The 12,028-nt window shown below is 37.1% G+C and overlaps 1 protein-coding gene across 4 annotated transcripts in view; it reads left to right on the top strand.

Annotated features, from left to right (window-relative positions):
• The window catches only part of LOC123769729 (MPN domain-containing protein), a 110,029-nt gene that overhangs the window by 24,157 nt on the left and 73,844 nt on the right, over positions 1–12,028 (top strand). For 3 of the 4 annotated variants that reach the window (XM_045760954.2, XM_045760955.2, XM_045760953.2), the window contains exons 2-3: positions 3,682–3,959; positions 9,286–9,432. In XM_045760954.2, coding sequence (XP_045616910.1) covers positions 3,720–3,959; positions 9,286–9,432 — 387 coding nt within the window. In that variant the 5' untranslated portion in view covers positions 3,682–3,719. The remainder of the gene's footprint in view (positions 1–3,681; positions 3,960–9,285; positions 9,433–12,028) is intronic. The other variant, XM_045760956.2, reaches the window with a different exon arrangement.

The raw sequence follows: 12,028 nt of genomic DNA, 5'->3' as shown, positions 1-12,028 counted from the left end.
ATCATGGTGATGTGTGCAGCGTTGGTATCATGGTGATGTGTGCAGTGTTGGTATCATGGGGTTGTGCAGTGTTGGTATCATGGGGTTGTGCACAGTGTTGGTATCATGGTGATGTGCACAGTGTTGGTATCATGGTGATGTGCACAGTGTTGGTATCATGGTGATGTGCACAGTGTTGGTATCATGGGGTTGTGCACAGTGTTGGTATCATGGTGATGTGTGCAGTGTTGGTATCATGGTGATGTGCACAGTGTTGGTATCATGGGGTTGTGTGCAGTGCTGGTATCATGGGGTTGTGTGCAGTGCTGGTATCATTGGGTTGGTCATGCAAGAAAAAGCAAGAGTTTAGTCAAATATTACAAAAACTGAAACCGATTTTTGTTTCAATACAGTAATACCTGTACAGTACTAAATATACATGATTAGCAAAAAGTCAAATAATTCTGACAACTTTAAATGGCTACATACAAACTGGGTTCTGTTGAACCTCGTGCAGGTCATTTCTATAGTCAATCCAAATTTCTCGGCAATTTCTTTCATTAATCCAAATTGACTGGAATATGAAAAAAATGATTTGGTAGGAATTTTGCTTTACATTATATGGAGGCGTTTGTTATATGGAGTTTTTGATTTAGGAGGTTGCATTGTGCTCTATGTTCATTGTGTGTAAATGCAAGTTGATGGGATAAAATGTATCAGTTAGAAAATTATTCTGTAATATATTTAGAAATCATTGTAAAACATAAAAATACAATCTTAATGCAGTATTTATCTGTGGCATTATTTAAAACTTATTGTAAGGATAAGACAGAATTTGGAAGAAATAGACATTTATGCAGGTTTATAAAAACCTTATACTGTACATAAGTACAACTGATTTATTATTTTAGGTATTGTATTTGTACAATATATTTAGGAAAATATTACAAGATATTGTGGAATTGGCTTAAAATATATAAATATAATATATATATATATATATATATATATATATATATATATATATATATATATATATATATATATATATATATATATATATATAAATAAATATATATATTATAAAAAATTTTTTATTTTTTATTTAATTTTTATTGGTGGATTGTACATTAGGCTTTAGCACTCTTAAAACACTTACGCAACTGAATTGTATAATGATTTAATAAGTTTGTTTATTTTGCATGCTGATTTAAATACAATTAGCTTTTAATGTTAAATGCTTTGTGATTCTCAGAGTATTAGCAAGCCTATGCACACTATATTGCCATTTGTCACACAATCATCGCAAGTGTTAAACAACCTCTCCGCATGTTGCTAGAGTGAGATATATTGAAAGGAAATTACATTTTTATAAAAAGTGACATGAAAACTATTTTGATCAGTGAGAACCACAGGGATTGGATCGGCATAAATCAAATATTGAAGTTATTTTTACGTGGGTTTCATTTTGCACAAATGGAGATACAGTAATTGTAGTTTGTTTCTAATTTTTCATCATATTAGTCGAAAATGGCAAAACTAAATATTATTGTACACAGTGGACCCTTCAAAATCAGGATTGCCTTATTGTAAGCCCCCAAAATTATGAAACTTTAATTTTTGCATTTAATTTTTGTAGGACAGTTTCTTGGTACTCGTGGGTAGTAAAATGTGGTTATATTGTACAGTAATGCTATGCCATGCCATCTGTTAAACTTTTGGTAGCCACCCTGAGCTGGCTTTGACATCCTCAATGCCTATTGCTCATGCAGTTCTTTTGGCTACATACTGTAACTGTGCAAAAATCAACAGGCAGTCTACAATGCTGTTGACCACTAGTAAAGAGCATCAAGAGAGAGAGCGCTATCAGGAGAAAGTGCCAAGCCATTAGGACTATAAATAGCACTTGGAAGGGGTCAGGATAAGGATTTGGGATGGGACGGGGGAATGGAATGGTGCCCAACCACTTGGACGGTGGGGGATTGAATGCCGACCTGCATGACGGGAGACCGTCGCTCTACCGTCCAGCCCAAGTGGTTGGACAAAGAACATCAAATCACCCCATACTTGAAAGGTTTCAGTGGTTTTCTCTTATCACTTTTATCCCTTTTTTATTCACAAACTCCATAATCTACTTGCTTTGTTATTTATGCCTGAAGCTGTACTAGTAGCAATGGCCTACTTCTCTGCCAGCCACTTGTCTTCCCAGCCACAATCATATTTCTCTAATAATTCGTTCATATCTAAAGAAGCTCCTCTTATCCTTACCTGATGTACCCTTACTACTCGTGCCGAAGAATGTGGAAATAACCCGCAAATGATGATATATCCAAAGAAGTTGGCAAGAATGCTTGAGTAATGAGAGGTCAGACAGCACTTGCACAAAAGAAAAATACAGCACATGATCAGAACACATTTTCTCGCAGTAGATCTGGATGCCACAAAAAAAAAAAAAAAAAAAAAAATCAACAAGCTCTTTTGTGTAATTTATAGTACAATATTAATACAGTAAAACATTTATAAAATGCAAATGCATTATTTCAAATGTTTTTGTATAAATAAAAGAACATGATGAGCAAAAACTGGGACAAAAAAATTAAAGGAAATCACTTCAGATGATGAAGTGATGATCCAGCATTGTCTATGGCCCCTGAGAGCCAGATGTTTTCCAACAAGTCTAAATTTTAGAGGTGAAATCTGGTTGGTAGCTTTGATCCATTGTTTAGAGGATTCATCATTTGAAATCTGGATTTTGGAGGGAGCACTGTTTAGTACAATAAGGACAGTTGCTTGACCACTCCACATGGAATGCAGTACACTTTTTGGTATTCTGCTCAGTAGATAAGCAACTTATTTTAATGCTTTGTAATGTTGTTTGTTATTTTTACCTAATCTTCATGATTTATGTTAGAATTATAAAAGTGTGAGTGCATTATATTAATCTGTCGTTAAATATACAATATTGCTTTAAGGTAATTGAGATTAAATTTATATTAAGATCTTACATTATTGCCTCATGTTTGTACAGTATGGAGATTATGCACTGTGAAGTTCCTCTTAATAATTCAAAGATATCCTTTTTGCAAACAGTGATAATCTAACTAGACTGTATAGTTACACATGGTTTCCCCTCTTAATGTGGTGGTTTTCTTTATCATTACTAGTGATTCATCAGTGGCGTGCGAGATCTTATGCCGAAAACTTGTTGTGGGAATCTGTGTAGACTTCAGTGTTTGTACTTGATTCAGAATACTTTCAAAGAACACAAACAGGATAAAATAGAAATGTGTACTAATTTATCCCATAGTGATGATTTATTGGGATACAGTACTACTGTATTGTAAAAGAAAAATGCTCCTAGAACACATGGAATTGATGGAGTCGTTGTACAGTAGTCCATATTTGTTGAAGCACACTGTTGTCCTGGGTAACATCTGCTTCCTTGAACCGAGTGCTTTTTTTTATTAGAGCACCCGTGATTGTTTTTTTTGTCTCATTTTGAGTAGTAGTAGATCGCTAGCTTATATTAAGTTGAAATGCAAGTGAGCTTTAAGTGGATTTTGTTTTTATGCCTGTGGTCTTAAAGTCGGAGTGATTTTATTTGGATTCCTACTGAAAAGACATCATCTTCCTCAATCCTTTTAGTCCTTATACGCATCAAACGCAAAATTGGCCAAGTTTTAATAGTTTGATGATTTTCAGACTTTGAAAACATATTAATTCACTTGCACATGTAAACGATGTCAGTTGAACCTCCTACACATGAAGAAATCCAAATAGATGATGAAGTAGAAGAAATTGAGGATGAGGAAGAGGATGAGGAGGTTGATGAGGAAGAGGATGTAGATGAAGAGGAAGAGGAAGAAGAAATTGAGGAAGTAACTCATGGTAGGAGCACTGGCAGAGGCCTAACCTTGAAGACTCTGGTGAAGGAAGGCGTCTTACAGCCTGGCGAGGGACTCATGACCATCAATTACCTGGTAAGGTCATCTTACGATATCTTGCGACTCAATCATGCAATGTTTTGCATCACGTGGTCATATGATGTCTGGTATCTTGCAGTCGCATAACATCTTGCACATCATGTTCTCACACAGCAATGTGTCTTTACTGTTATATAATACCACAGTTGGATGATACCCTTTTATTACTGTTTCATGATAGCTTGCCTATCATAATTATGGACTGTCGTATATTTTAAACTGTCGTATATTTTATGCCATAATCAAGTGGTATTGTTGTGCTCTGATTTCTGGGAACTGGACAATCACATCTGCTAGAACATGCAGTGGTGAACACAGCTGTAAATTTGGAGTCATTGTCTGTTCCAGTGTTAATCTACTGCTAGAGTTTAAAGCATTGTGTCGTCATCAGACATTGGATTTTTATATTGCGTGGATTTCAGTCCTGGATAAATCTACATACTGGAGGGCTTCATGATAGTATTTGCCGGACACATTAATGAATAAATGTGAGGCATCAATATAATGTCCTCGCTTTCATTTCATTTTGTGTGTGTTCAGTTATGTGTTTTAGCTATGTTAGTGTGACTTAATTTCTGCACCTGAATATAATGATAAATTCTCAGAATCGAATAGTGGTGATATGTCAGCAGCATTTGGAAATTAAATTCAAAGTCGGGCAGTTTTGTATTTCTTCAGGTAAACAAAATCCCAACAATAAAGCAAACTTTGTTAGGTATAAATCTTAGGATATACCGTACAATGCTGAGATATCTTGTCCCCTATTTTTTCTTGTGTATACTAGATTAAAGGCAGCACCAAGTATAGATCGACTCTTAATGTTATCTTGTTATTTAATTACAGAACATAATGAGGGGAAACAACATGATATGCATACTGACAGTCACATGTTGATTTGTTGATTACACCTTCATCGTCAGTGAATTGCTGCAAGCCAGTTTGTGGTTAGTGCTGCCCTCTGGTGTCTGACTCATTTGGTAAACTGGGCTGGGGAGTAAGATCGTATATTAACTCTGTAAATGCTGATTAACACAATTCTTTGCATATAATATGCTAATGAAATATTAAATAATTATTAACCATTTAATGCCATTATTAAAGCTTTTACAAGTGTTAAGCAAAATATTTTGGTGTACTGTAGTTTGTATCATTGAAAATGTAAGTAAAATAAATATATATGCAGTACAGTGGAGAGAGGGGAAAGGGAGACTGAAGCAGAAAATACTTAGAGTAATATTTAGTGCAGTTGGATTACAGCCAAAAGACCTTGAGTTAACTTCCTGCATTAGGACAAAAGCATTTGGGCAGCATGTCCTTTCATCTGATGCACCTTGTTCATCTTGCAGTAAATTGGTACCTGGGAGTTAGGCAATTGTTGTGGATATCATCCTGGGGAAGGTCAGTAGTTGGCCTGGGGAGATCCCCATGAACCTAACAGGGTTACTGGGGCCCCAACAAAGGGAAACCAAATCAAAAGTTACCTTTGGTAACTTTTCATGTTGGCTGCCTTCATTAGATAAATAATAGGGGTGATATTCTTGGTTCTGATTGTGATAAAATATTAGTTATTTGGTGGTTCTTGCACAGCAATACTTTAAGGCTATATTGAGTTCAGCAATGTGTGCTTTGTTTTAATTTAAGTACCATGCTTTACTTTGCTGTATAGAGTTCACATTGCCGACAACTGTGTAGAGAAACGCCAGGATGAGAGCACGCTGTTATTTGTCGAGTGACATAAAATCACTCCGACTGTAAAGGGGTCTACATCCTTGACTTTCACTCTGGGCTCAATCCCTGGGCAGGATAGAAACAGTTGGGCTTGCTTCTTTTCATCTAATGCCTCTGCTCACCTAGCAGTAAAATAGGTATCTGAGAGTTAGGCAAGTGTTGTGCAGTGCATCCTGTGGAAGGTCAGTAGTTAGTTTAGGGGGTCCTTGATAAGCCTGAACACAGTACAAGCTTCCTTTGTCTAATGGTGAGAATTAATAAATCACAGTGATAGATAGATCTCTTAATGGCAAGTATTTTATCTACAAGCAAAGTCTGCTCTTGGTGTTTCTCTACACGCTTAACTGCTTTTTATTCATGCATTTATAAGCTACACATGATGGAAATGATGCATTTGGTTGGAAAGTGGCAAGCCAGACTTGAAGGAAAGAATGGCTTAAACTTGACATTATTGAATGCTGCATGATTATTTTTATCAAAATCTTGTAAAATAAAAAAAAAAGTTCAATTTTATTTTGTAAACTGACTAATAATAGTCTAATTTCGTGAGTTAATCAAGTGACGCGGGATTGTGTGGAGTCTGAAATTTGGCTTGGCACATTTAACAAGTGGAAGTAAGTCCTGGTGCTAATGGAACCATAACTGGGTCAGCATGATAGAATGCCTGGTGCAGTATCATGATGGGGGGTAATAATTGTAATTTGTATTTGTGCTACATTTAATAGCACCCTTCAAGTCAGATTCAGTTGCAACCTACATTCTTAATTCAGTTTAATAAGCAGCTGTATAATTAAATTCTTTATTTTGGGTGCAATCCTCTTAACCCTTAAACTGCGCATGGCGTATATATACGCCCTGAGTAACATGTCCCATGGTGCGCATGGCGTATATATACGCCATACGGTGCCAGGCCTGATTCAAATGGCCCGCGGCTACACGGGGTTCACAGTAGCTTCCTCGGGGCTCTTGTAAACAGATGCCATTTTAAAAAAAAATCGTGGGCAATATTCTCAGGTGTGAGAGGCACAGTACTGTTGGAGCAACCAAGGCCGGCGCACGCAGCATGAGCGAACAGCATTGATGTTCAGCTTGTGACCACAGCATCGCCGAAAAATGTCAAAATAAATATATAATTGTTATTATTTAGCGATGACAATATTACAGATGACCAATGACTGTGATATAAATAACCAGGGTTGTGATAATATCAGGATTGTTGTAATAATTAGCGCTGTGGGAGGAGTGATGCTGAGAGACGTAGGGAGACAGCATCGTTTACTGACTGTGTGGCCACCTGTTATTGTTTGCATTCACCATACCAGGTCAGTGGTTCTCTATGGTGAACACAAATGTAGATACTTATATATAATGTGTGTGTATTAGTGTAATAACAGCAAAAGGATTATGCTGGGAGGAGCCATATGGGTGACGGAGGTGACGTCGTCTGCACGATTTGTCTAGCTGTTTAGAGGGTGGCCACTATGCTCTTTGGGCGCACTACAAGCTTAGGTGTACAGTTACGGTGCATAAAACATGTAGATATTTATATATAATATGTGTATATAGGGTAATAACACTGCAAAAGGTATTGTTGGGGAGAAAGTTTAGTGTGTGTGACCTTGAAAGAGTGAGGGAGCCGCCAGCCGCCATCTGTGTATAGCGACGACTCTTAGTGCCTGAACTAACTATATCAGCTTAGCTGTACAGTTGTGGTGAACAAAATATACACATACTTATATATAACGTCTGTATATAGTGTAATAACACCACAACTGGTATTGTTGGGGGAGAAAGTTTAGTGCGTGTGTTGAGGGAGTGGCAGCGAGTGGCTGGCTGGTGTGTGGCGGTAACTCTTCGTTGCTTTTTGACTCTCAATACCAACTTAGTGGTTCGTTATGGTGACCAAAACATGCCAATACTTATATATAACCTGTGTATAGAGTGTAATAGCAGCAAAACTATGTTAATTGTTTTATAAACATAATAATTGAATCACTAATATGCACATCATACTTTTGAGCATAGCGATTATTAACCACTTTTATTATATAAATATATTACAATACACACTATTGAATAATATTACTGCAAAAAAACTAAGAAAAAAGCAATCGGAGACATTGAAACAATTAGGTAATAATATCTTTGTGGCAACTCCCATCTGTCAACGCGGGTGACGCTGACCGGGTCTGACGACCGCTCTGTCAACGCCCACTTTTTGCCAGACTTCCTCGGTTAATTGTGCCCAAAATATGTCACCTACGATTTTTTTTAATTTTTTCCGTGCTCAGGGGACACAAATTAACATGTTTAGAAGACGAAAAAAATTTTTTTAATTTTTTTTTTCTTGCGCACAGGGGTGTAAATGTCCCAAGGACCCCTGAGCAGTGTAAGGGTTAAAGGAAGTATGTTTCCATTTAATAGAAAACTGTATAATAAGACTAAAGAAAAATAAAGTATAATGAACATAAGAAAATAAGTATAAAAGAAAATACGGATAAAGGAAACTGCAGAAGGCCTATTGGTCCAAATAAAGCAGCTCTTATTGACCTCTATAAAGCAGCTCCTATTGACCCATATGAAGCAGCTCCTATTGACCCAAATGAGCAGCTTTTATTGACCCATATGAGCAGCTTCTATGGACCCATATGAGCAGCTTCTATTGACCCATATGAGCAGCTCATATTGACCCATACAAAGCAGCTCATATTGACCCTTACGAAGCAGCTCATATTGACCCATACGAAGCAGCTCCTATTGACCCATATGAAGCAGATCCTATTGACCCATACGAAGCAGATCCTATTGACCCATACGAAGCGGCTCCTATTGACCCATATGAAGCGGCTCATATTGACCCATATGAAGCAGCTCATATTGACCTATATGAAATAGTTCATATTGACTCATATGACGCAGCTCCTATTATTTCACTCATCTAACTCTTCATTCCTCCAGGAAACAAAGTAAGCCCCCTTAATCTCTCCTTACAAGCAGGGCTCCCCATTCCTTGTCCATTATACATTAGATATAAGTTAGAAAGACTAATAGCTTGGTTTAAAGTCTTGTGCATTTTGAAAGACTTGCGTCTTTAATACAATACAGTTATCTGTGTTTTGGGTTCCTCTTCAAATGTAGGGAATTTTGGTATAGGAACGGTACTGCGTGAATTGTATGTGCTAAGTTTTTCGTCAGACATGTTCATTATGAGAAACAAATTGTCATTTGTTAGAAGGAAAATTGGATAACGTTACAAGCTTGAATATGTTGCATTTCTACATAATATAAAAACGAGAAACATTTTAATTGTAAAGAAGAGTTTAATTTTCTTTTAGAATTTTTATAAAAAGCTAGTTGTGTAAAACGAGTTTCAGTGTATGTTAATTTAAGCATAACAAAACTTGTATTGCATTGTCATGAACTGTAGATTAGCAGATTTCTTCACACTACCTCAACTTCTACTTTTCAATGCAATTAACCTGCTGTAGTGGGATTTGTAATCCTTAATAACAGACATGCTTACAGGTGTTGGCAGTTTGTGTTATACTGTATGTAGTTGGTTTGTTTATTAACTGTTATGTGTTTGTGTGGCCAGGGGAACAAGTTTAAGGGTGACCTCTTACCTGATGGGAGAATTCGGTCACAGGAAACAAATAAGATCTTCGGTACCCCCAGTGCGTGGGCCATCTATTGTAAGAAGATTGTTAACCCTGACAAGAAGTCGGGTTGTGGATGGGCATCGGTAAGACTAGTATCAACAAGATATCTCTTTGTATGACAGATTCATTTATATTTTTGTGAGTTTATTTTGTTATTTTACATTTACTGTGAATGCATTTTATTTTTATGTTCTACATGTTACTGTGAATGCATTTTATTTTTATGTTCTACATGTTACTGTGAATGTGTCTGTGTTTGTTACGTTGTTCTGCATATTAAATGTCCTACATGTTACTGTGAATTTGTCCGATTTTGTTATGTTCTTCATAAATTACTTTGAATTGATATTGATATGCTGTTTTACATGATGCCATCTATGTGTGTGTGTCTGTCATTCAGCTGCAAGGCACAAAGAAGACTGTGAACAAGCTGTGAAAAACATCAAGTACAGTGCAGGGACCTCATTATATTCAATGTTTTGCCAATAACTAGTTTTGTGAAATGATATCAGTATGTTGTCAGTGTACACACAGTACTGTATTAGTAATAGCACCTCGAACATTAAAGTTTGTTAATAAGTTATGTTAAAAGAAGCATTAGGTTGCCTTAAAAATGAAACAAAAATTATTCTTAACGTATGTGTACTATTGATTAGAGAAATTTCTTTTAAATTTAAGTTGCTTTAAGAAACACCACCTGTATGGATTTTATACATTATTACTCATCTCACAACAAAAGAAGAAGGCAAAGCATTCTTATTACTGTATTTTATGTGGGGAGCTCCGTCGGCTCCCAGGAGCTATCTATACTGATACAGTGCCACACTACTTGGAGTCATCAGTCAGAGTTCTTGTAGCTTACTGGGGACCACAAGCCAGAACCTGGCCCTCTCAGAGAGGTGTAGAGAGCAGTGGCTCATGAACACACTACATTTTAGGTATATCATCTTGCTATCAACCAGGGTCGTACCCAGAAAGGTAGGTGAATCAAAACAGACTACTGCCTGGTTGCAGAGTGAGACATACACCCTCAAATTATCAAAAGAACTCCCCCATAAAGAAAACAAATGAGCAAAACTTCATCCAACCCTCTAACCCCTGCTCGCTACCACCACCCTATTCCTGCTGGAGGAAGGGGATGCTGGCCTGGGTGAGCCGGGCTGCTCACCAGTCAGTTCTTGACTGATGTGTCTGGCGGTCAGCTGTCGCTCTGGCAACAATTTCTTGTTTTTGGAAGTTTTTGCTGTGTGAGGCTACTCCTGCACATGTAATTACCTAAGTGTAGTTACAGGATGAGAGCTACGCTCGTGGTGTCCCGTCTTCCCAGCACTCTGTCATATAACGCTTTGAAACTACTGATGGTTTTGGCCTCCTCCACCTTCTCACCTAACTTGTTCCAATCGTCTACCACTCTGTTTGCGAAAGTGAATTTTCTTATATTTCTTCTGCATTTTTGTTTAATTAGTTTAAATCTATGACCTCTTGTTCTTGAAGATCCAGGTCTCAGGAAATCTTCCCTGTCAATTTTATCAATTCCTGTTACTATTTTGTATGTAGTGATCATATTGCCTCTTTTTCTTCTGTCTTCTAGTTTTGGCATATTTAATGCCTCTAACCTTTCCTTGTAGCTCTTGCCCTTCAGTTCTGGGAGTCGCTTAGTAGCATGTCTTTGCACCTTTTCCAGTTTGTTGATGTGCTTCTTAAGATATGGGCACCACACAACCGCTGCACATTCTAGCTTTGGCCTAACAAAAGTTGTGAACAATTTCTTTAGTATTTCGCCATCCATGTATTTAAAAGCAATTCTGAAGTTAGAAAGCGTGACATAGGCTCCTCACACAACTTTCTTTATGTGGTCCTCAGGAGATAGTTTTCTATCTACAACCACCCCTAGATCTCTTTCTTTATCAGAATTCTTTAAGGATTTCTCACATATATAGGTTGTGTGGGGTCTATGTTCACCTATTTCACATTCCATAACATGGCATTTATTCACATTAAATTCCATTTGCTAAGTGGTGCTCCATATACTTATTTTGTCCAGGTCTTCTTGAAAGACATGAGAATAATCTAAGTTTCTTATCCTTCCTATTATCTTAGCATCATCAGCAAACATGTTCATATAATTCTGTATTCCAACTGGTAGATCGTTTATGTAGACAATGAACATTACCGGTGCAAGAACTGAACCCTGTGGTACTCCACTTGTGACATTCCTCCAATCTAATACATTGCCTCTGATTACGGCTCTCATTTTTCTATCGGTTAGGAAATTTTTCATCCATGTTAGAAATTTACCTGTCACCCCTCCAATATGTTCCAGTTTCCAGAACAACCTCTTATATGGAATTCTGTCAAAAGTCTTTTTTAGGTCCAGATAGATGCAATCAACCCAACTCTTTACAGGAAAGTCTCAGTGGCTTGATCATAGAAACTAAGTAAATTGGTTACACAGAATCTTCCAGATCGAAAACCATACCTTATGTCTGATATTATGTCGTTTTTCTCTAGGTGTCCTACCCATTTAGTTTTAATTATTTTTTCCAATATTTTGACTATTACACTCGTCAGTGATACAGGTCTATAATTGAAAGGATCTTCCCTGCCGCCACTTTTGTAGATTGGAAATGTTAGCCTTTTTCCACATGTTTGCTATGACTCCTGTACACAGGGATGCCT

Source organism: Procambarus clarkii, chromosome 45, assembly GCF_040958095.1.
Source record: "Procambarus clarkii isolate CNS0578487 chromosome 45, FALCON_Pclarkii_2.0, whole genome shotgun sequence".
Classification (NCBI taxonomy): Eukaryota; Metazoa; Arthropoda; class Malacostraca; order Decapoda; family Cambaridae; genus Procambarus; species Procambarus clarkii.
Note: the sequence above shows the minus strand (reverse complement) of the source record. Positions and strands in the feature narration are given on the sequence as shown.